This window comes from Topomyia yanbarensis, chromosome 2, assembly GCF_030247195.1.
Source record: "Topomyia yanbarensis strain Yona2022 chromosome 2, ASM3024719v1, whole genome shotgun sequence".
In the NCBI taxonomy this organism is placed as follows: Eukaryota; Metazoa; Arthropoda; class Insecta; order Diptera; family Culicidae; genus Topomyia; species Topomyia yanbarensis.
In genome coordinates this window covers 110,225,835-110,250,980 of record NC_080671.1, presented here as the reverse complement: position 1 = coordinate 110,250,980, position 25,146 = coordinate 110,225,835, and the positions used below count along the sequence as shown (strand labels likewise).

The following is a 25,146-nucleotide window of genomic DNA, read 5'->3' as shown; positions in this document are numbered from 1 at the left end:
ATCATGAATCACGAGAATGTGTGCGTTGTTTATATTCATTAAAAGCTTTTAAATGCATATATTACATTTTATTATTGTACATCACATGACAACTATATACAAGAAAATAAATCATCATTCGAGTTCTAAAATTTTGAAAAAGAAAAAACAGCCACGGTAATATTGAACTGAAAAAAAGGTGCGAAATCGGCAAAGTCCCAAAAAGTCGATTTTTATAAAAAAAAAAATTTTTTCGAGATAACATAAAATCTCGACGTTTCATGCATTTTAAAGATGTTTGGCATCAAAAATACGAATTCGATTTCTGAAATTTCATGGGGTCCCCCCTTTGGAGAAAAAAATTGAGTTCCGGCTTATATGGGACTTTCATATGTGACCGGACGATTTAGTCTATATTTCCGGACCCATATAAGCGATCCGTACGAAATTTTATAGACATCTATGGGGATATTATAGCTATCATTTGGGACTAAGTTTGTGAAAATCGGCCCAACCATTTCAGGGAAACTGATGTGAGTTCGCAAATTTTGAAAGATGGCCGCTTTTCCCGGGCACTTCCGGAACCGTCTATGGTGGTCAATGTAGTCAACGAAAGTTTGTTTGGCCGTCGGTGACCTAGAACTGCAAAGTTAAGTTATTTGAGAGACATTTTAGTGAAATTTTTACCTTTTTTGCTTTCATCGGAGTATCGGTTTGAATCACAATTTGCTATGTGATCGCACGCCACAACCCGTAACTCCGGAACCGGAAGTCGGTTGGGGATAAAATGTAATAGCCATTTACGGGGACGCAACATCTTTCATTTGAGACTAAGTTTGGTTGATTCGGTCTAGCCACCTCCGAGAAACCGATGTGACTGTTATTCTGAATTTGGATACTTCCGCCGGGGCTTCCGGAACCGATGATGGTGGCCAATGTGACCAAAGAGACTTTGAATGGCTGTTAATGACCTAGTACTACAAATCGAAGCAGTTGTGGTCACATTTTGGAAAAAAATTTCACCATTATACATTCATTGCAGAATTTCTTAAAATCGACATTTTCTGCGTGATCGTACTCATCACCCTGTAATTCCGGAACCGGAAGTCGGATCCATTAGAAATTCAATAGCAGCCTATGGGAACGTTGCACCTTTCATTTGGGACTAAGTTTGTAAAAATCGGTTCATCCATCTCTGAGAAAAGTGAGTGAGATTGTGTTCGCGTACACACACACACAGACGCACATACACACACACATACATACACACACACAGACATTTGCCGAACTCGACGAACTGAATCGAATGGTATATGTCACTCGGCCCTCCGGGCCTCCGTTAAAAAGTCGGTTTTCAGAGCAATTGCAATACCTTTCTATTGAGAAAGGCAAAACATGATGAAATCCACAAATGATAAAGTAAGCAATATATAAAGAAAGATAATAAGGATAACTTGAATTATTGTAACATTGTATGGAAAACCAAAACTCATTGGCGATCATAATAATAATAGCCAAAACAAAACATACGTCGGGTGGATCGCAGTTCTACACTATACTTTACTAAAACGTATGTCATAGCAAAGAATCCATAATTGCAAGAATGAACAAGCACAAAAATTTCAAAAATAAAAACTCAAAAGAACTGCTCATATTTAAAAGAAGCCAAAATTAGTTATTAAATGTTAAAAATTCACTCGAAATATAATCAATATTAGGTAATAGATAACAACACATTATTATTATTATTATTATTATTATTATTATTATTATTATTATTATTATTGTTTAGTACAGCTGTAACCTTATGGGTCATTCACCTGTTAAACTACACATTCGTATGTTATGCCAAATGACTTTCAGTGAGATCACTTAGCAAAACTATGCCAAATGTCCGTTATGCCAAATGTCCATTATGCCAAATGTTCGTTATGCCAAATGACCGTTATGCCAAATGTCTGTTATGCCAAATGACCTTCAGTGTGATCAATTCTCAAAATTATGCCAAATAACCATTATGCCAAATGAACGTTATGCTTAATGTCCGTTATGCCAAATGACCTTCAGTGTGATCAATTCTCAAAATTGTGACAAACGACCATTATGCCAAATAACCGTTATGCCAATTGTCCATTATGACAAATGACCTTATGCCAAATGACCTTATGACAAATGGCTCGCTCCCCAGAAAAGGAGTTCCCAGCACATCCAGGGCATCAGAAACCCCAAATGTTCCCATATCTCAGACAGAGAAAGAAATCAGTGCTGTTATTAATCCAGATTCTCTGATATTGTGGACCGTATTTTTGCAGCGTTAAGTATTTGTAATATTCTTAACAGAGCCGCAGCAATTCTGTTTTGCTTGAGACGCATTTTTTTTAATTTAACGTATAACATAAACATGCGCATAAAACAATCTAGATAGCAATTTGAGACACCGTATGCCTGCATACTATACGCACGAGTGTCATTCACTGGTTTCTCAAATCACTCTGAGAGCAGTTGGAGATTCATTTCTGAGCAGGTTTCAGCAGACATTATCAGCAAAATCCGCTCTCAGAGTAATCTGAGAAAATTCATTCGAAAACGCTATGAAATTCTGTTGAGAACAATTTTAATCAAATTAGAAACTTCATTAGCCGAATGATCTGCACAGTCGAAATATGGTTGAACATCATCGGCAAAAAAAGATGAATACGATTGTGCTTTACTATGTTGACTAGATCGTTAATGTAGAATAATAGTATGGCGCCCAGTACAGATCCTTGAGGAACCCCGGATTTTATGGAACGTTAAGCTTCTAGTCAACGCCAACAAACCGTAAACTGATGCTATGAATTCTTTCCCATGCCGACGTGTCTAGTCTGGATCATTACCGAAGTTTTAAAAGATTCCCAATTCAGATCATGCTGATGCTATTATTTTTGGATACAGAAACCTAACCTGAGAATATTTTGTCGATTATTTCCAGAATTATTGAAGCCGAATAAAATGGAAACGAGATGGTCGTAATTCAAAGTTGCAACGTGAAAAGTTTCCGTTGCGGATCGATGTCGTGCAGAGCTGCTATCAAACTATCTGCAGTGTTTGCACTCAGAATTAACCTTATCAGAATGAAAGCAATCGATAACCAATTAGATAAGTAGTTTAATCTACAGCAGCCACTCACAAACACTAAGTCTCTGACCGCAAACTAATAACTGCCAAATAGGACTCCAAATACAGGATAATTACTGGCACTGACGGAAATACTGCGAAACCAATTTCCTACAATCGTAATGAGTTCATCGCAAAGGTAAACCTGCCTAAATCCAGTTCAATCACTGTATCGCGCAGACAAAAAATCATCCATCAGAAAAGGATAATTAATCATGATTTGACTGTTATCCGATGGCTCGTTCACAAAACGATCTAGGGGTATGAACGACCAACTGTTGAGTAACAACAAAAAAAAACAGCGATAAAGGTGTAGGTACTTACAATTGCGAAAAAGCTGAGCAACGATTTGCTGTTGCTGTTGGGTGCTCCCTGATCCGTGGATAGATACTCGCCGGCCGTTCTATCGCCATCGATGTTCTGAAAATGGAAAAAAAGGCAAGACAACTTGAAAAATCAGACTTGATGAACGAGGTGCGTTGTGTTCTTTCTGTGCCCAACAACAACAACGACGGCCGTTGTATGAGGAGCCCACAAATCCCGCACAAATAAGGAAATATGCTCCAATACCGCGCACGGTTGCTGTCAGGGCAGGTAGATATTCACTCTTTATTGCCAAGCTCAAGCGGCATTCAGGCAAACAGGCTTCGCACCAAGAATGCGAGCTCCGATAGACGCCGAGCTCGTTATGGCACTTTGGCGCTGAATTGATAAACTCACCACCTTCAAGCACGACATCCAGCCCAGCGTTTTGGTTAGAAATCGTGACGCCACGCTCATGTTTTTTTTCGTTAAGTAGAGCGATTAGATAAGAACGGTTTTGTCACTTTGTTCGCGGTTTCTGTAGCGTTGTAAAAGTGCTGCTCAGTTCGAAATAGGTGCGTCCCGAGCTCTCACTTTGTACTTACAGACGGTCTCTGACGTGAGTTGAAAGAATGCCTGTGTTTACACATTTCCGTGTCCCGACTGGTGGAAGGTGCCAGTGATGAGTCGAAGCCGACGAACTTTCTAATCTTTAAAGGTACCATTCGAAGGTTAATTCGTGGTGGCATCTGTCAAACTAAAATAAAAAATAATTTTGTTTGTTTGAATATCCCTTTGCTCGGGTTTCCTTGTAAAATGTATGCATCTGCAGCAACAAATACAGTGCTATAGAGAGAATATCGAAGAAAGATGTCCCCTTAGTCCGTTGTGTTCCGAACGGAGCCGTGGATGTGTATGTTTAAACGATACAAAGCGATATCAAAGTTGTGCTCTACTTCGTTTGATTTTGAGTTCGGTTTTCTGTTACTTGGGGTAATTGTTCTTGTTTATGTCATGGTAACAAAACCAGATATATTGATTGTCAAATAAAAAACCATTTTTTTACAAAAATAATTTTTCAATCTCTCAGTTGTCAGTTGTAAACCAGATCAACTTGTCAGTTGAAGATCCATCATAGAACCAGTTACTCAATCGGATTGTATGGCTCACTTGGATTGAGTGTGTCACGCAGTAGTGCCGACGCCGGCGCGCACATGGTGTTGGAAATTCCTCAATCTCGAATTGCCAGACGTTGATATTGATGTGTGTATAACAGTTCCCGTTGTATACGGGTTTCTTCAGTCTGGAGCTCGGCCGTTGTCATTTCAGGGCGGGGAAATCCATGTGGTGGCCATTCACTGTTTTGTGAGAATCCACGTTTACTGGGTTTAGCTGCCATCTAAGTTTTTTCTTCGTTAAATCATTGGATTGGATAATCGTGTATGATTCATCGGATGTGGTTTCGCTCTAATGTTCATTGCCAATCACGGTTTATCGTCATACGGCGTGGTTAGGTAATTATAAAAGAACAAACAAAAAAACTATCAGCTTCGTATTTCTGTGTTAACATTCTTTTTTCTCGCAAGATCCCATCAATCAGCAAATCTATGAGTCATCAAATTGGAATATAAATTACAAGAATTGTTTCGCTTTCGTACCCGCCTTTCGTAGCATATCGTAGGTGGCCAATCGCTAACACCATAAAACTGACTGACACCCAACAGTGAAGATGATCTACGTTTCAATTGAGGAGTCAATAGCGCAGTGCGATCTCTATAATGGCCGGAATGGACTACGGTTGTGCTATTTCGGTCGCCACCCCATAATACCTATTAAATATTGTTCAATCAATTCGAATGATCGCCAGTCGATTCAGCATTTATCACAACAACTCGCTAACTGACGCTGGCGGATCTGTGGCGGGCTAGGCGCGATGACGCACACGGTCCGGTATGAGCCAGAAAGTCTGCGACTTTCTCGTGGCATGAAATTCCTCGCCAAACTGTTGGAAAGACATCGGCAGCTGTAATGGTGTGGTTGACGTGTGGTAGCTTGGGTTGGGGAGCCGCTCACTGTTTTGCTATTTTGTAAGGCTTCGCGGAAGGTGAGCGATCGTCCCTGAGTGTATTATTATGATTGTCGCAGTAGAGTTGTCTCGGTTACCGTTACGTCACGTTTTGTTTCAATGAGCAGTGCCGTGACAGTAGATTTGTCAGCTGGGCTGCAATTAGGACATCGCCGTGCGACCATGGCTTGTTGACTGTAGAAACGGTTTGTATGAATCGGGCTTAACATTCGTACCGTGTGAGTGGTTTAGAGACTGTAGCATTAGTAATTGTCGTCGCCGTGGGATAGTTGAGCGTTGGTGATTTGGTTTGACGCTACAAAACTCTGCGACGGTACATTAAGGAAGAGAAGGTCCGCCAATGATGGCGATGATGATGATGAATGCAATTATTACCGCGTGTTTGCTTTTTTTGCGACCGCGATGTCGTATACATGCTTACCGGATTGTCAAGCATCGACAACGATAGACAGATAATAAGTAAAAGGGGAAAATTGCGGATCTTGGTTTGTTTACATTGAAAAGAAAGTTGTTTCGGCGGTATTAAATTGGTTTCCGTTTCTTCTTCGGCGGATTTTATTTTTTTAGTGGAGTAGAGTAGTTGTGTATGTCAGTTAAGTTCCGCAAAGGAATGTAGCACCAACCTTTTGCTTTGTTCTCTTTTCGTCAGCTAGAAGTTGTGTGTATTTTACATATTCGATCTATATAAAATTTATGGGTTTTCTCGATCAGTTCACTCTTGAACCTTTCCTGTTCCAAATTTCAATAAAATCGGAAAAATCTAGCCATTGGATCTAACGTGCTTGAAGAGTGTATCGGATCTCTCGACAATTGAAATGAAGAAAGTCCACTTGTTCGCATTTTCGCCGAAATACAACACAAAAACATAGATTTAGCCGCTGGTATTCTTCCGTAGCGAAAAAATAATGAACCCTACTGATTAGGCCAATAGCTCTATATTACAATGGGTTAGCAACGCTAACGGTTCCTAATGTTATAGTTCCGTATATACGTATGAGAAACTCAAAAATTCGGAATAATTAACTGCATTACTGCAGAGCAGTTACGCAAGGGCTGACATGGAGTTTCGTAATCGGATTCACAAAAAATCGCACGAATATTAGTAAACACGCTGAATAGAAGCCTTGTGTCAATTGAGTTCGCAACGTACTGGGGTTAAGAATAACTTTGTTTCGTCTAACTTGAAGAGGAAGTGTGGACCGGCTGCAAATATCATCATATTAAGAGAATCGGTGGTTGAAAGATTCCTTGCTCTTGTTATTCCCTGGGGAAAATTTGAAAATCAACTGGCCCTGGGCACCCAAAATTAAGTTCCTTAGACTTCATTTCGGGATATCGTTAAAGATGTTTCCGTTTATCCACGGCCAAAATCCCAACTCATTGCTAGGTTTTGAATACCGAACCTTAAATTAAGTATACTTAAATTTATGTTGAATCACTTAATTCTTTTATTTTGTATGTACATGGAAATAGCACACTTATCCACCCCTTACTGACCCCTAGACTAATTATTTATTCACTCAATAGACACAGAGGGCGAAATAAACTGATGCAAAATTGAGCAGAATAAACATATCAGTCGGAGATATTTTAATTTTTTATTCAATTTAGAAGTGTGTATGGCATTCAGAAAGCATTCGAAAACTAATTCTCAGACAATCTTTCGAAAGCGGCGCACAAAGCCGAAATTCTTCACCTTATTTCAAGTAAAGCCGTCAATATGGAGCATCAACGAAACAGAAATTCTAAATATAAGATCACTACAGATTTGTCTGTAATATCATCATTGCGGTAATAGAAGACGGATGAAGTATTTTCTCGGAAGACTTTGTGAAATTAGTTGACGATATCTGCTTGGAAGCGTCGGGCAGAGCATTTTTCTGGGATACTGTACATGCAGATCGGTTAACTGAGCAGACGATTTATTTGGACATTCGATCCACCTCTATGATAGAAAAATCGTAGTTTTTTTTTATTTATTCCTTCGCCAATAAATATAACTATTTCCGATGATTGGAAACATAAAAAACTCGATTTTCAAAAGACATTTTGATCTTAAAATGAGCACCCGGAAATAAAAGTTTCAACGAGAGAACATGCTTCGTAAAACCCATTTCAAATATATTAGAATATAAATACCGGATATGAAGTATAAAAATCGGACTGGAACTCTCCTTTGCAAGAGTCGGATAAAAAACATTCAGTATAAAAACCGGAAAAAATATATCAATTTCTTACAAAGTAGTTTTTTGACCGATTTTTAATTTTGAACATCGCGATATACGGATGCTCTTGCGTACGACTTATATATTTTTAACCGATTTTAATACTGGAGGTACAATCCTTCCGAGTTCTACGGCTGTGACCTTTTTAAGCGATCCTTATGCTGAAGGATCTCCGCCCGATTTTTACGCTTGAAGTTTATTTCCGGTTTTTATATTTTGATATATTAGAAACGGGTTTTGGGAAGCATGTTGCGTCCTTGCGACTTTTATTTTCGGTCGCTCAAATCAGTTGACACTAGGTGTTTGAAGGCGGCGGACGGAGCACATATTCAGTAGACATCATATCAAGAACAGTATAGTGAGGAGACAATGTTTAGAAACTGTGACCTGGTTGGTGGATTATTGATTTCGGTGCAAACGAGTGTTTCAATTTATCATATCTTCCATAATTTCTATCACTTCAAGTTTTCACTTTGTATCGGGATCTAACACTGCGCACAAATTACTACGCCTAAAAAGAGACCATTCGAAAGAACTGGCATAGAAATATGCAGCAGCGACAGATATCACGAAAGTGTGCCTTGATAAGCGTATCAGTGTGATATCCTATCTAAAGCAAGCAAATGACGATAAGTATTTTATATAGAACTACCGTGTCGACATTTCCGCCCACAAAGTAAAGATAAACGGTGTGCTCACAGACTAGTCGAATGGTTGGCGTCCAAAAGGGGCTAATCCACATTTTGACTTTTTTATAGGAAATGGAAAAACTTCCGCATTTTCAAATTAGCATTGTTTTTATTGTAAAAATAAACGATTTTAGTAGTAGTTTAATGGCCCATGCTGTCTTGAAAAAAATAAGATCATTACATGAACTTGAACATTTCAATTCACGAGCATTTTTGTAGTTCGAGAGGGTAACCCCGGGTAAGAACGGGCGATGCCGATGCGAGTTTTTCAAAATAGATTTTTTCAGCTTAAAAAATCGATTTTTTGCATCCGATCTTTTCGGTTCAATGTTTGACAACATCGATTTTATTGATTCAGTAAAATCGATTTGGTGAAATCGATTTTTCTTTTAAAACTCCCATTGCAAAGGACGCTATTTTTTCCACAATCGATCTTTTTACCTGGAAAAAATGATTTTTTGCATTTCATTTTGATTTTCCCGACTCATTGTTTAACAACATCGATTTTTTCGAATTAATAAGATCGATTTAGCTAAATCAATTTTATGCAATATTAATTCCCAAAGGGAAAATTGAATTAAACCAATTTGCCCATTAAGGGCACAAAACCTTACCAAACCTTACATTAAGGGCACAAAACCTTACTTATATTAAGTTTTGATTTTTTTTGTGTTTCGAATTCATCTCGTCAGTAACTAGCACCAACGGGGTGTCGTGTGAACTGTTTGGAATTTTTTTTGTGTCTAACTAGTGCTAACTTGGGTACACTGAAACCTCCATTTACGAACTCTTTTTTTTACGTAATATTCGATTTACGTAACTTTTTATACGAACTAAATTCGAAATAACGAACTCTTTTTGGATAGTTTGAGTTCGTACATTACAGCATGAAGTTATATACTTATGTATTCTTAGTTAATTATTACTAGTATAGGTTGGGTATTTTCGGAATGGGGTTGACGAGTGCATGACGGAAATCGATGTTTTGAGCCATTTTCAAATCGAAGATGGCGACCTCCGGTTTAGATAAATTTTCTATAACCTCAACAATATGGATATTTTCGGAATGGGGTTGACGAGTGCATGACGGAATAGAAACCATATTGTTCGTTATCAAGAATAATGCTTAACCGGCAATCGTCATATTGAACTTGGAAAGGTTTTCAATTGTCCATTTTCAGCATCTACTTGGCAAGCCCGTTCCAAAAATACCCATATTGTCAGGGTTATTGAAACCAACCAACCATTGTCAACCAACGAATATTAATAAGATTGTGAAGCAAACTTGTTTTACGAACTAAATCCCAAATAACGAACACTTTTTTTACGAACTAATTCAATTTGCGAACCCCCGGTTTGGTTCGTAAATGGAGGTTTCAGTGTACTAGTTTAGATACATCGTCTAACTAAACACCCAGTTGGTGCTAGTTACTGACGAGATGAATTCGAAACAAAAAAATCAAACTTAATTCAAATCGATTTTATTTTTTAAAATGCCCATTACTTACCTGGCGTCCCAAAGGGGTACCCCACAATTCACAGGTCCTTTCTTTATCTTTCGTTTTAGAGTTATGATGTCGTTAGCAAAGTTGTTGCATGGCATCTAGCGCTTTATTTGATTATTTAATATAAGTTCGAAATTCAGTTCAGAATTCGGAATTTGTATGTCCTACATGTTTTGAAATATGACGCATTTTAGAAAACATAATCTGTAAGTAAAAACATACCTTTTCTCAAAACCTACAAAGTTTGCATCTCCAGAAGATATATTTAAAATAGTAGGCCCTACAACTTTTTTGAAGACACTATATTTCTATCTAGTATTATTTAATAAGTTGATAACAGCGGCGCCCTAGCGACTGAATTCCGAACTAGTATGATGTAAGCAAATAAAGCTCTAGGTGCCACACAGCAACTTTTCTGAATACACCATAACTGTATAATGAAAGATAATAATTTATACCACGTATTTTTTTTTCATTTTCCACCACAATGTACCGTTTTTCTCTTGATCCTATGTTTCTCAGTTAAATTTTTTTGTATAGACATGACAATTTCACTGAAATTTGAAAAAAAAAATACGCTCAACAATATTCATTCGTGCAAGAAATATAAATTAGATAGAAAATAGCCATACAAAGCAAGTATGTGAGCGGCACTCACCGTCAGGAACGACTGTTTGGGCCGAAACGTCAAAGTACAGCACAATCCAAAGAAAATCAGTATTATATCGGGTTCACCGATATGTGAGCTACAACATATCATTTACTGATGGCGAATCGATAAACTAGTTTTCTTTTTAATCCTCGGAAAACGAATGAGAAAACTCGAACTTCCATAAGAAACAATGTGGGGTAGGGCATTGCAGAAATTTTTTTTTTGAATTCTCAAAGGCCCCCCCCCTCCCATATTGTGACAAATGTCAAAGTAAGCTCAGATGCCAAATTTCATATCATTTGGACAATTTAAGACCCCCGCCCACTTCGCTTGAAATTTTTTGAAATTAGTACTATGGGAAAATATGGAGGAAAAATACATTGAATGCTATAACTTTTGAAGTAGCAATCAGAAAATTACAATTTATACCTCATTTGAAAGTAAATAATCTTGGTATTTGAATGGAGATAATTTTGTTTCTATGAAAATACGGGAAAGCGGGGTACTGGGTCGTTTTGGCCCCAAAATCCCATATTTTTAATGATTTTTCTGCTCCGTGATGCAGATCATACATATTTTGTAGTTTTTCTAATGTGAAAAAATATCAAAAATCGATTGGAGCCTCTTTGATCTTTGTCCGAATACGACAAGTTGGGGTTAAAAGGCCTTTTTGTCAGTCATATTAAAATTCATCATTTTCTCGTGCATATATCTCTATTATTCTTCACTCAATTTTCATAAACTATACCTTGTTGAACGTGGAAAATCCTTAAGATAATAACAAAAATAGATTCGCTACCAGTAAAATTCAGGAATATCAAATTATCCGACATATAGTGTCGATTTCACATTTTTGTCAAAAAATCGCATATATTAACTCCATTTATCAACAAAACTTTTATTTAATTTACCACTTTTAGTGTAAAATATGCTTAAGGATCACATGAGAAAAGTTTCATTCCTGGAAAAATAGAGGAAGTTGAGGTATTAGGACAAATAATGAAAAAAAATGAGATTTGTAGAGTAAATATCAAAAATTTTGATTTTTCTGAATTTTAACTCTAACGTTTTTATTTGTGGTTTATTCCTCTGAATTTTACACGTTCAACAAGTTACATTTTATGAAAATTGATTGAGAAATATTAGAGATATATGCATGAGAAAATGATAAAATTTAATATGAATGACGAAATGCCCTATAACCCCAACTTCTCGTATTCGAACTAAGATCAAAAGGGTTCCGTTCGATTTCTGATATTTTCATATTAGAAAAACTACAAAATATGTATGATTTGCATCACGGAGCAGAAAAATCATTGAAAATATGGGATTTTGGGGCCAAAATGACCCAGTACCCCCACTTTCCCGTATTTTCCTAGAAATAAAATCATCTCCATTCAAATACTAAGATTATTTCCTTTCAAAAGAGGTATAAATTGTAATTTTCTGATTGCTACTTCAAAAGTTATAGCATTTAATGTATTTTTCCTCCATATTTTCCCATAGTACCAATTTATAGTATTTTATAGTACCAAAAAATTTCAATCGAAGTTGGCGGGGGTCTAAAATTGTCCAAATGATGTGAAATTTGGCATCTTAGCTTACTTTGACATTTCGACACAGATCTTTCATTAGGGCCTAAGTCGCAATGTACTCAAAAGGAGAAAAATCAGTTTCAATATTCGGCGATGCTTTTCTAAATGTAGTTTTTATTGTAGGTATAAATTACTTTATGACCATGTTTTTCCGGAAGCATCTTTGGTTAAACCTTATGACAATATAACAAATAATTTAATTCCTATGTGCTTTTAGTGCGTAGAAACTAAAAAAAATGCTTACGCCCAATTTGCATCCCAGTCGTGATTTCGCCCTTCAGCAACTACCATTTGCGGAAGGGCTAAACTGTGTACATAATTTTCAGAAGGGCGCGGTAAATGGGCTAAACTGACTCTGTCTTGCTGGGTAGGGCTGGGTGAATGGGCGAGCTTGACAGTGTTCTTTTTAATAGGGCTCAGCAAATGGGCGCATAGAAACCCAATGTAAATGAAAGGGCGCGTGCATCTTTTCTTCGAATTACATGAAAATATCGAAATATTCGAATGTTTATGTGCAACAACTATCGAGTAGACATGATCATAGTAGATATTGCTTATCATTTATATAATAGAACCGCCGTTTAAAGAATAATTTTGTGAATAACAACCGTACGCCCAGTTCTGTCAAAAAATGTAAGTTTAGCCTTTATGTTCCATATGAGAAGAAGGGCCTAAGTCAAAATCTCGAAGAAAATGCATGTTTCGCCGTTTTGTTTTCTTTAATTATAAATCGAACTAAAAACCATTTTAACTAATTTTCACCTCAATCTTGTAGTATTTTTGTCGCATAATGTCATAATAGAGAAAACGCAGTTTGTTTACATTTGCGATTTAAGCCCTAATGAAAGATCTATGTCGATTTGTCACAATATGAGAGGGGGGGGGGCCTTTGAGAATTAAAAAAAATTGTTTTGCAATGCCCTAATGTGGGGTTACCCCCTTTTGGCCGCCAGCCAGTACTGGGGCTTCCCACATGGTCAACGTTGACTGGTAATAGCAAAAAATCTAAAAATAATGCCCAAATTTATTAAATGACAGTACATGTGGATTGCTTAGAACTATTAAAAATGCAAAAAGGTGAATTTTGGAAAAAAATGTGAGTTACCCTGTTTTGGACTTCACCCATTAGGTTCTACAACATGACGACACGAATGAACTCATGATGAATGAAGTTCATGTTTGACAATTCTCGGTGATGTGTTTACTTTGTCAGTTGCGTGAGTTCGAGTGCAACCGGTGCTCATCTGTTACATTCGAACTCGCGTAACTCCCATGTAAACGAACCACGGAGAATTGTCAAACGAAGTTCATCTGGCACATTTTGTGGGGTTATGTCCGTTGGTGTAAAACCTAATTGGGCTCCGTTGGAGCAGCGTTGCCAAAGACAGTTCCAGTGAACGGTGAAAATGAAATTTTGGTATATTTTGGTATTCATTGTTTTGAAATATTATAGAAAACTTACGAAACCCATCGATTCAAACTGCTTTCTGGTACGTTTTTCATGCAATTGGACTATTGTAATTCTTCTAGGAACATTAGAAGGTAAAATTGGAGCAGCATCTAGCATTGCGATAGAAGTGTCGTTTGTCTCCAAGTCTTATGACAAAAGTTTTTGAAATCCGTATATACTCTATACCAAACTTGGGCATGAAAATTTTAAGCAAAATTAATATTTTAACTGTGTCAATCTGTGAAACGGTATCAGCTCTAAGCGCCTGATATGAAGGAACTGCATGAGTGCAGCTTCCGCTAATTTATACTCCATTTCTATCCGAAACGAAGTTTTCTACTTGGGCTAACATGCCCAATGATATCAGTGAATTGCGCAGGTGATGAAACTAGATATAGGCGGCTTTCGTCCGACTCCTAGCAAGCAGAAGGCCCGACTCCAAACTAGCAAAAGTGCCTAACTCTAGTTGTCCGTTCCAAGTTTATAATTAATTCGCTCTAGAATACCTATTTTTCGTTCAATTTTCGTTTCTCTTAGTTATCAAGTAGCCGAAAGTGGCTAATAAAATCGATTCCATAACCGCTATCTCCTCATTTGATCCTCAAAATACCCACCAATGAATATTTTCACTGAATCCGAACAGGACCGATTTGGCAAAAAGTCCTATCTGCTACAAATGGAGACTGGAGTTAACCACCGCTGCGCCACCCAACCAAAGAACACCCATCAATCAGAACCAATCGGTGGGCTCACCGAAATATCACGAACGGCAGCGTAATTGTTCGACAATTTTTCTCTAATGCTGCACGACACGCGCTGGCACATGCATGCGTAGCAACCGGGTTGGTTACTTATTTTTTCACACGCTAAGCAAATCTCATCTATCGTGGACAGGTCAGCGTTTTTCGCTTCGTCAGCTGTGTCTTGTAGTAGCAATCAACGCAAGAACCATCCATATTGAGTCATACTTGACACGCTCGTGAAATCTGTTTGCCGTTCTGACCGCACCGCTGATGAGTGAACGTTGTGAACCATAAAACCACTCATTGGCGCGAATGTTTACCGTATCCCACGAGCAAGCACACGGGCGGCCGGCAGTACAATTTTCGTGTCAATGTGCTGAAGGATGGCTAAATTACTATGGGCGTGCGATTTCGCGGCCAATCAGGTAGGGTAGATCTTTTTATGGCAGTGGTACGTTTGAACAGCACATTTTATATAATTAAATTCATTCGCACCTCAATGTCGTCCCAGCCGTTGCTCGATCGGGGATGCTGTATGACGCGTTGTTTACAAATCAATTGCGCTGATAACTGTGCAGTGCTGAGCAGACAGCGACGCCATCTGTTTGGGCTTCGTTACTGCCACGGAATCAAAACAGATTCTATAAGGAACTGGTTCAGCGGATGGGATGCTAATGCTCGGTGCATTGGGTTTAATCTAAGCAGGGCAAACTTTTCCTGGAAGATTCCGTATGAATTATTGCGTTAACTGCGATCTACTTACGTGTACTTATTCATTGGATCAAGGGCTCTGGCAAGAGCACACGGTGTAGTACTGACGTCAATGAGGGGAGATGCTGTTTCGATGCCGCTGAACATTCACGGCTGCTAGTCGTCGCGACGACGGCCATTAGAGAGCAGTAGAAACACACAGAAGGCGCCGACAGATTTCGAAAACCGGTCTACGAACTCAGTTGGACGCTCTGTGGTAAAGGTTGTTTAGATATGCCTCGAGGCAGTGAAGCATTCGCACAGACTCACTTAAAAGTCGCGTGTTCAATGTTATTTGAAAATTATTTTTTTTTTCCGAAAACAAAAACAGGTATCTGCCGAATTGGAATTATTTATTCAACCAATTTCTGGGTAATACAATGAAACATGTGTTATACATCAGAAGTAGAAGTTAGTTAGAATTTGTCTTAACCAGCCGCGTTGGAATTGAGCCGTTTTGACGTTTGAATTTAGAGGTAATCAATTTATCCACAAGTTGGAGTTGGAATCTGGAGCTAAACAAACGATTTCTTTGTTTAAAAGGGAAAGCGAGAGTGTAAAAATCTGAGATAGTAGAGTGCGCATTTCAATTATCTCAATTTGTGCTTACAAGGTCTGCTACGTCCCTAACGGGAACCAGTAAAATCTGAACTAAACCAATTTCAATCGAAAGTCAAATATTTTTGTTCCACTAAGCAAAAACTAATACGCACAGCAAACTTAACGAATATTTTGCCGCAAATGAATCTGTAAATGTTTGACGTCACTCGCACGATATCGTAAATAAATATAGATCCGACTGACAGGCTTCAAATTGTGCCTTTTTTTCACCACCGCTGACGAGTCTGATAATACAATTTGCATTTATGGCGCTAATATTGTGTCGCCAATTCCTGGTTGATCCTTTACGTTTCGTCTTTCAGAAGGTTAGGATTCAGGTACGTCATTTGCATAGAGTAATACTGCAAACTTCGGATGTGAGTTAGTAATTACTTTAACGAGAATTGATTAAGAAAACAAAGGAAATATTTCAAATTCCCTAATGTACCGTCAAAATGTGCCGGTCACAATTTAGTATTTTAGAGATTTCTAACTGCCATGGAAACTTCCGTAAAACATAAAAATTAAAAACGTTTGTAACAAAATAACGTTTCCATCGACTGGATACTACGATCTCGATTCCGAGAATATTGCAGCCACGAGCCGCCGCAATCAGTGGCCTGCCCAGCCCAAAAAACTGCCATATCATAGTGAGCTGAGACTAGCAAATAATCTAAATTTGCTTTACAAATTGAACTTCCTCGTTGGAAATAACCCATTCATAAAAACACCAAATATACCAGTATCAACAATTTCCGGCATGTCGTAGTAGGTATGGGAATCCGTGGCTGGTTTACAATTCAATTTGCCAGCGATAAAATTGCGGCACGTAGTCAGTATTTGCTTAACATAAAAAAACATAGAGTCAACTACCATGAAGAAAACCTTATCTCAACCAGCCAATGCACTGATGGGGTGTGGGAGCACACCATACATATATGTACTTACATCGTTTTTGCTGCCATTATCCAGTATGAGCATTTTGAGCAGCGCACGTTTCAAACCCTGGTTGTCCAGGCAGCTCAATCTAAACTTGTCACTGGTCCAGCCTGCCATTGTGAGGAATATGGAAGAAGTCATGCCTTCCTTGCCCCGCCGTCCAAGCCGAGTAGCGAACGAAGCTCGGAAGTCCGCCGTCCGAAAAGTTTCTCGATCCTCTGCGATCTATCGAGTTGAGCTCCAAAGACACACACGCGCGCGATTGACGTAGGTTTTGCCGTGCCGTCGCCGAACGGTCGGTAGGTATGCAAAATTACTTCTTCAAGGCTTCTGGCTTTTGATCCAACCGTCGCGTTGCTGGAAGCGGTAATGCCTTATTATTTTTTTCCCTTGTTTCACAATCCACTCACCACGTTGAACCGATTAGCGAGGGTAGGAGCTTGGAATGCAACTGAAACGTTCGTATTATGTTTTGTTTTAATACGGTATTTACTTCTCGACTTGCCAAGAGCACATATTTGCTCAGAAATACACAACAGAAAGGCCAACCAGGTTGCCGAGGCACCTCGATTTTTATTGCGCTTCTCTAGCTACCAGTTTCCTTTCCCGGAATCTTGGTTTCCTCGGTAACGGCTAGTACCATCTACTAAACTCGAGCTTCGTTCGCATAACCAGACATTAATTTACAATTTTGTTTTCTTCACCTTTTAGAGATTATGCAAATATTGTTTTCGCTCCTTTACTCTTTAAACATTTGCACTTTGTTCTATTTTTTTCTACCTTCCGATGTATAACTTGAACGTTCTATCGTTTTTTTTTTCTGTACATGCAAATCTGCAAGTAGCACCAACAATATTAGACTTTTAAATACATATCACAATTCAGTCATAACCACTAAGTGCACCTTAAGTCATACACTAACACAAACTGCTTATTAAATGCAACTTTACACAGACTTGGTGTAAAATTCACTTTCTGTTAAAGCTTAAACATATACAAATCAACGAACTTTCGATCTCACTACGTCACACTTTGGAGCTTCTTCAGTGATCTGCCGAAACATAGATAGCCACCAAATTAGGGGGCCCGTCGCTTCTCCACAACGAAAACTCAATCGAAGGAGGCTACTAAACTATACAATCGGCTCGACCGGTGGTTGCTAATAAACTGATGCTCGTGAAGTGCTGTGCGATTGCTTTTGCCTCCCATTCCAGTTCCAACCCAAGCTCAAGCTCGGGTTTGCTGTGTGCTTTGACGCAAGAGCTCTGTCTGATCGGCATTCGTATCGTGCCGAACGGGGAAAGCACACTTGAGCGCTATAGGTTGTGTTGTGAGCAGTGGTGCCATTTTTTGTCAGCGGTCAATTCTGTTGGTTTTACTTTAAACATACTAAATCTGAAAAATGGTTATGAAATATGTTATATGATTGAGATTTCCTTGAGATTTCCTTGGAACACGAAACATTCAACACCATATTTATTCATTAAGGGCAGTGGCGTAGCCAGAAATTTGGTTTGGAGGGGGTTTTGATGAAAATGGTAAATTTTTTGAAAAATGCTGAAATTTAGTATGAGTTTGATAAATTATTTAAAACTCAGAAGTATCTAACAGATGTCATTGCAGTCTACAAACAAGAAGAATCAGCATGAAACAGTTTTCAAACCTCTATAGATTATTTTCTTGTATAATATATCAATGAAGTCAAAGATTGCGATCTTTTAAAGTGGGATAAATCAACTCTTCAAAAATAATAAGAGACTTGGTGCCTTCAGTAAAGTTGTTGATAATGTCATTTTAAATAATTTTGTTCAAAATATGAAGGCTTAATGAATGCAGCATATCGAGATATAAGTGAATATTTCTCCTTAGTGGAGAAAAATTTTGTTAAAAACTATTTTTTCTGCACTACTATTTTATCTGCACTGCGGAGAAAACAATCATTGCGAGTTGAGAACACAAAACCTATAACTAAATCAGTTATGGAATTTGCGTTTCGACTTCATCTCATCAGAATCTGACATTAACTTAGTGACAGGACTAAGCTAGCACCGAATTGATGCCAGCTCCAAAAAACGGAAACACTCTTTATGTGTCTAGGCAAACCCCTTGTCCGTTTAATAATTGGGAATTTTTTCAAAGCTAGTTTTTTTTTAAATATATCTTTTTTGTAAGCTTCGGATACTCATACCTTGAATGCAATGTGAATTTATTGTTTATTAACCACAGAAGAGGTTTATCGAATACAGTAATATTAGAATAACTTGCTGTAAAGGTTGTCTACTACTATATTTCGATACTCTGAATAGTGGACAAAGTTGTTGGAAACATTGCTGGAGACATTAAGTCTCGACTCAAATTTGCTTGAAGAGTAAATTATCTATAATTACTTCTAAGTGGATTAACCGCCAAAATTATTTTTTGAGAAGATGAACAATTTTACGTTTTGAAATTCTCAATGTTACTTAACATCGAAATTTGGCAGTTTCGAATGAATGTGATCGTGACCGTTAAAAATTTATCGAGCATTGATTTTACTTTTCTTTATTATTCAAGCTCACAACTTGACAACGAGTCCTAGTACCTAGTACACGAAATTTTAGTACGCCATTCAATTCAGCACTCAATTATACACCATTAATAGCCACTAACTTGACATATGGGTCATTCCACTTTTAATATTTAACTGGAAAATCGCATAGTTGGCACTGCTGCCAAAAAATAATATTTTTTCTAGACTCCTTGAATAATTTTCTTCAAAAGCCATCTTGCGGCTTGCTACTATTAATAGAGCCGGAGATATAATCAAAAGAAGATCAACGGTTTTGACAATTTGTTTTTTTGATCACTTCGTGCGGAATGACCAATATATTGAAATATTTATTAATTCCAATCTTGCTTAGAGGCTATTCATATAGTTTATAATACGTCAAAAATCAAATGCTCATACAAACCGATGCTGACCTGCTAGAGACAAACTGTAAACGTCATTTATCATCAACTTCCAAATAGTTTCCAAAATGTTATTTTTGTTATTAACCATATCGATTTTTTGTCTATACTCTACGCAATCTAAAAAAATACATTTTCAGCAAATGTTGAAATGTATGCAAGTTTTCGGTGAGTAAATTTTTTATAGACAATCATCCTATTCAAACTTAGCTTCCTATGCGAAAAATTGTCTCTAATCCATAATTTGGAGCATCTTTTCAAAAATGAGCTCATAATAATTCAGACAGTTATTTATTTTTAAATTGTAGTAATTTGACAACTATGGGATTTCGGATATGGGAGATAAGTTACAAGATCCCCTTCCCACAATTTTCCAAAAGTCCTCATGACGCTTTAAATATTGTGTAGTGATCGGAGATTATTTTTCCAAAGATATTTTGTAGAATATTTAATTAAATTCGTCAGTATGAATTAATGTTTTCAATCCAATTAATTTTGGTTTTGGGGTGGGGGGGGGGGTGGGGGGGTTTATGCCACTGATTAAGGGGGTCTTCTACTCGTGAGGCCCAAAATTGTGCTCTTTTTTGGGAATAAATTGTGAAGCATCTACTCAATGGATTTAGAAACTTTTTTTTATTTTAAAGATACGTGTTTTAACCTTTTAATTTTACTTTTGAAGACGAAATAAAAAATTTCTCGCGACCTTGAACCTAGAACTTCATTGATGACGTTGATGTTGAAACTGCATGGGTCCCGCTTAAGTAAAGTTGTGGCAAATTGGGTAATCTATAGTCAGAAATTTGTGAAGATTTCCAACATTTATGTTATTTTTTGGCCTATTAGGGACCATAAAAATGGAACAAATTGACATTTTAAAAATCCCTCTCGAGAAAACATAGCGGTATGTTTTCTGAACAATTGGAGAAGAAATTATTGAAATCGGACCAGTACTTGTATGAAAAGTCTTACTACTTACACTACTTTCGGGAAAACGCGTTTAAGGGGTTATATACAAGGTTGTTGCGAAAAAGTAAGCTAAGTTCGTGATTTTTTAAAAGCGTTTTATGCAAATTTTATTTGGAAAACCAAAAGACAGTTCGTTGGTAGTAGGGGAACCCGGGGCTATTAACCCTTATGAAGGCAAGCTAAAATCCTAACATTAAAGGGCAAGCCGGGTCTCTCAGGCCCGTCTAAATTCAAGCTCCTTTTTGCCGTTCTCATATAGAAAGGTTACGCAATCGGTCGAAATTTCGACTTTTTAACCGAGACCAGCAGGGCCAAATCTCTTATACCATTCGACTCAGTTCGTCGAGATCGTAAAATGTCTTTATGTGTGCGTGTATGTATGTATATATGGATGTATGTATGTGGCAAACAATCTCACCGATTTTTCTCTAAGGTGGCTGGACCGATTTGTACAAATTTAGTGTCAAATGAAAGGTGCAGCCTTCCCATCGGTCGCTATCGATTTTTTTTATTGATCCGACTTTCGGTTCTGGAGTTACGTGTTGAAGAGTACAATCACACTGCAAATTTCCATAGAAACTGATACCACCATGATGTCCAAATGATGCAATATATATTAAAATATGTGCAACATTATTTGGCTTTGCATGTCTAGATCATTAATGACCCACCGAAGGCACTTCGACCACATTGGCCAGCTATGGCGGTTCTTGATACCCCGGGGGAACTTACCAAGTTCCTAAGATAATGTCATACCTATTCCTCAGCGAATTCTTTACCGATTTTTACAAACTTGGTTTCGAATGAAACGTACAGCATTCCCATTGGTTGCTGTTGAATTTCTAATTGATCCCACTTCCGGTTCCGGAATTACAGGATGATGAGTACGAACACGCAGCAAATCCCGATTTCAGTGTATAAGGCGATGGATGTAAAAAGGTCAATTTTTTTCCAAAAGGTGAGTACTCGGAAGATCACGTCGACTGTCGATTGGTTCTGAGCTCCATTTCGTTTGAACACGACCAATAAATGTTTCTGGGTTGCTATTAATTTCTTCTGATGCATAACCGGAGTACATATTTAGATTCTTCTTCCCAGTCTGCATCAGATTCATTGTCGGAAGCAATATCATTCGCATATTCTTCCTCGCTTAGCATATCAGCTTCGGCATCGTCTGCTGTTGAATTTGCTCGAATTTCTTCCATTATTTCAGATTCTTTGAGACGATTGAAAACATGGGCATATCGTTTTATAGCCATTTCAATTTTTTGTTGCTTTTAGATCCTACAATTTGAATAATTACGACAACTATAACACAAAGAATAGACAATAACGACAGAGTTAGGTTATGTTGTATCCAAATAATTGTCAAGTAGACCACAGTGGGTGACATAAAAGTATTTACCCATAAAATATGACACACGTCATTATCGTATGCTATTTTTACATTTCTTATAAAAGAAATGTATAGAATTCGCTCAAACTTTCAAGATTTTTTTCTTATAAGAAAAGGTAAAAAGATAAAATCAATCAAAACATGAAAAAATCCTGCTAATATGAAGATGAACTCTTCAAAATGTTTTTTTTTCGGATAAATACTAATGTATAAAACCCGTGGTATTCCTAGTAAATGTTGCATGCACACCGGGCCTGCCAGGTCCGGCTTGCCTTTTTGTGCATGTAAAAAATTCAAAGATAGCTGCGCATCACTCCATCGATGAAAATTTCACAATTCTTTATTTTTGTTATAGATTTCAAAGCTACTTATCAAAATTTCCATGCCCAAGCTTATACTGCATACACATTTTTTTGTAACTAAAAAATTGTAACGTGCCGGGCCTCTGGGACCCGGTTGCCTTTTTGAGGGTTAAGACAGTGGGGGTAATTCGTACCCCTTCGATTTCTCAGAAAATAGCAAGACTTTCAGACTATCGTACATATTCGTGGAACCGCTATTCTGAAATATTAATTTTGAAAGCTGAATTTGATTCTTTGTTCTTTGTAGAAAGGAGATACAACGTGTTTCGTTGTTTTGCCATTCTCAAAACAGAAATCATTATAATGGAAAAACCGTGATTAAAGCAATAAATAAAAGTTTAAAAATATAAGGTAAGTGTTTTGGAAAGCTTAAGGCTCTTATTTTAGGGAATGATTTTGTTTGAGTGAAAACACAAATATTTTCGAAACGCTCACCACATTTGTGCGAAATGAGCGAACAGGGCTATTTTTTTTTTTTTTATTGAGTTATATTTCAATTAAATATTTACATTTCACAATTCTTTCAGCAAGCAACTACATATCTATACCTAGCAAATATTTAGATACGCTCTAAAATTAACTTTTACTAATTCCTTCATATTCCACCTAAACTCTCTTATGCTCCTTTGGAAAACGTACAGACTCAGACAGGGAAATTTGCCCGTGCAGTAAGCGACGTAATGAACCGCTAACCACACCACTGTCTTTTGGAGAGGACAGTCATCCTCAATTCTCCAAGATAAAATGTCTTCAATTCCTATCACTTGAATGCCGTACCTATTCCGTATAATTTTCAAAACCCACTCGCGAACTTCTTTTCCTGCACTACAAGTTCGAATCCTATGGCAATTAGTGTCAATTTCTCCACATATCTCGCAGAGGTCATTTTCTACCTTACCAATATTATACTGACGTAACTTTCGTCTATTAGGTATTAGATCATTTAGAAGAAGATACAGTTTAGATTTATCATCAGAAAGTAGAAATGATCGGCTCACTGTTTCCCACAAGGGTTTCCAAATAATCTGAGGAAACTCGATTTCTACGCGCGGTTGAAAAGTATTCCTATTAATAAATAGGCGGTATAATTGCTTTGTCGATTCAATAGCAAAATTTTGATTATAGAATTCAATGGCTTCTTGAATCCATTCATTCCCATTTCTGGACAACCTGGCTAGATATCTATAGTCTAGAAGATATTTCTCATCAATTTCCTTTACTTTCAAGATATTTCTTATAAACAAAGCCTTGCATTTTGCTTCAGGGTCAATTAATCCAAGGCCTCCTTGGTCGATGTCCAAATATAATTGTCTTCTGTCGACGCGGAAAATGCACGATTTCCACAAAAAGGCACCAACTATTTTTCTTATTGAAGCAATGTGCTTATTTTTCGGGGGGAAAACTTGAGATAGATACCAAAGTTTGGATAAAAGGAAGGTGTTTGTATACCAAACCTTATCTAACAGACTCATAGCGCGGAAGTTATTTTGGCCAATCCTATATTTAATACTATTAATTATACTTGTATAATTGTACTCAATTGTATCATTCCAAGTATTCTTGAATGTTACACCCAGTAACTTTAAATTTGTGGTTTCCATAATTTGAAATGGCCCTCCAGGAGAATTATTAATTCGCAGAAAACAAGATTTACTCACATTTAGCCGTATTTTCGAATATTTAGAAAAAGAGTTAATGATATTTAAAACCATATCGAACTCTTCTGCGCTTCGAAGAAATATATTTAAGTCGTCTGCAAAGGCTATTACTCTAAGGAACTTATTGAAGGTAAGCACCCCGAGCACAGACTGATCAATCCTACGTATTAAGGGCTCGATATACAGAACGAACAAAACCATGCTGAGAGGACAGCCTTGACGAACTGAAGAATGTATTTTAATTTTATTTGTCAGAAAGCCGTTATACAAAACCTTCGAGGTAGCTCTTTCGTATAATTGCTGTATGCAGAAAATAAGCTGCTCAGGAAATCCAAATTTTGCTAAAACAGCCCACAGAAATTGATGATCAACTTTATCAAATGCTTTCTCAAGATCTAAGCTTAGTAATATCCCTTTAAAATTTTTATTTTCAATAGATTTAGTCAACAAACGACGAACATAATTTAGATTATCAGTACATGATCGTCCCGCAATGCATGCACTTTGTCCTGGGCCTATCAGATTCTCGATGCTCAACTGAATCCTGTTTGTCAAAAGCTTGGTGAAAAGCTTATAATCGGTATTTAGTAAACAGATTGGTCTTTGATTATTTAAAAGTGTAGTATCGCCTTGTTTTGGGATCAGCGTAATGATTCCGCTCGAGAATTCCTTCGGGGGGATGCATTCACCGTTTAGATATTTATTTAATAGATGACATAAATCAAACTTCAAGGTCTCAAAATTGGCAATATAAAACTCGTAAGTTAGTCCGTCAGGGCCAGGCGATTTTTTACGGTTACATCCTTTCAAAACGTTGTAAATTTCATCAACAGTTATTGGTTTCAGTAAGCTTCTTCTAACTTCGTCATTAACAGTTTTGTTAACACAACTTAAAAAGTTATCAATTTCGTTCTGATCAGAATTCCTTGGATCTTTTTTAAATTGTTCAGAAAAATAAGCATGAACCATTTTACCCAGTTTTGTACTCTCGGTTATAGGATCAGCACTCGAAACATCTCTTAGCTGGAGACCGAATGAGCTATCACGATGAACGTGTTTTGAAAGTTGGTAGACTGACATTTTTTCCCCTTCTATCACTGTGCTTGCAGGCATTTTTTCTCCGAGATTTTTTAAACGATTTTG

At 37.4% G+C, this 25,146-nt stretch overlaps 1 protein-coding gene across 3 annotated transcripts in view; it reads right to left on the bottom strand.

Annotated features, from left to right (window-relative positions):
* The window catches only part of LOC131679172 (inositol-trisphosphate 3-kinase A-like), a 59,452-nt gene extending 41,552 nt beyond the window's left edge, over positions 1 to 17,900 (bottom strand). Inside the window, exons 1-3 of one of the 3 annotated variants that reach the window (XM_058959810.1) lie at positions 17,682 to 17,900; positions 16,682 to 17,506; positions 3,460 to 3,555 (exon numbers count right to left, since the gene is read on the bottom strand). In XM_058959810.1, the coding sequence (XP_058815793.1) occupies positions 3,460 to 3,555; positions 16,682 to 16,813 (228 nt within the window). In that variant the 5' untranslated portion in view covers positions 16,814 to 17,506; positions 17,682 to 17,900. Of the gene's footprint in view, positions 1 to 3,459; positions 3,556 to 3,855; positions 4,066 to 16,681 lie in introns of those variants that run through there. The other 2 variants (XM_058959809.1, XM_058959811.1) reach the window with 2 other exon arrangements.
* Between the last annotated feature and the right edge of the window lie 7,246 nt (positions 17,901 to 25,146).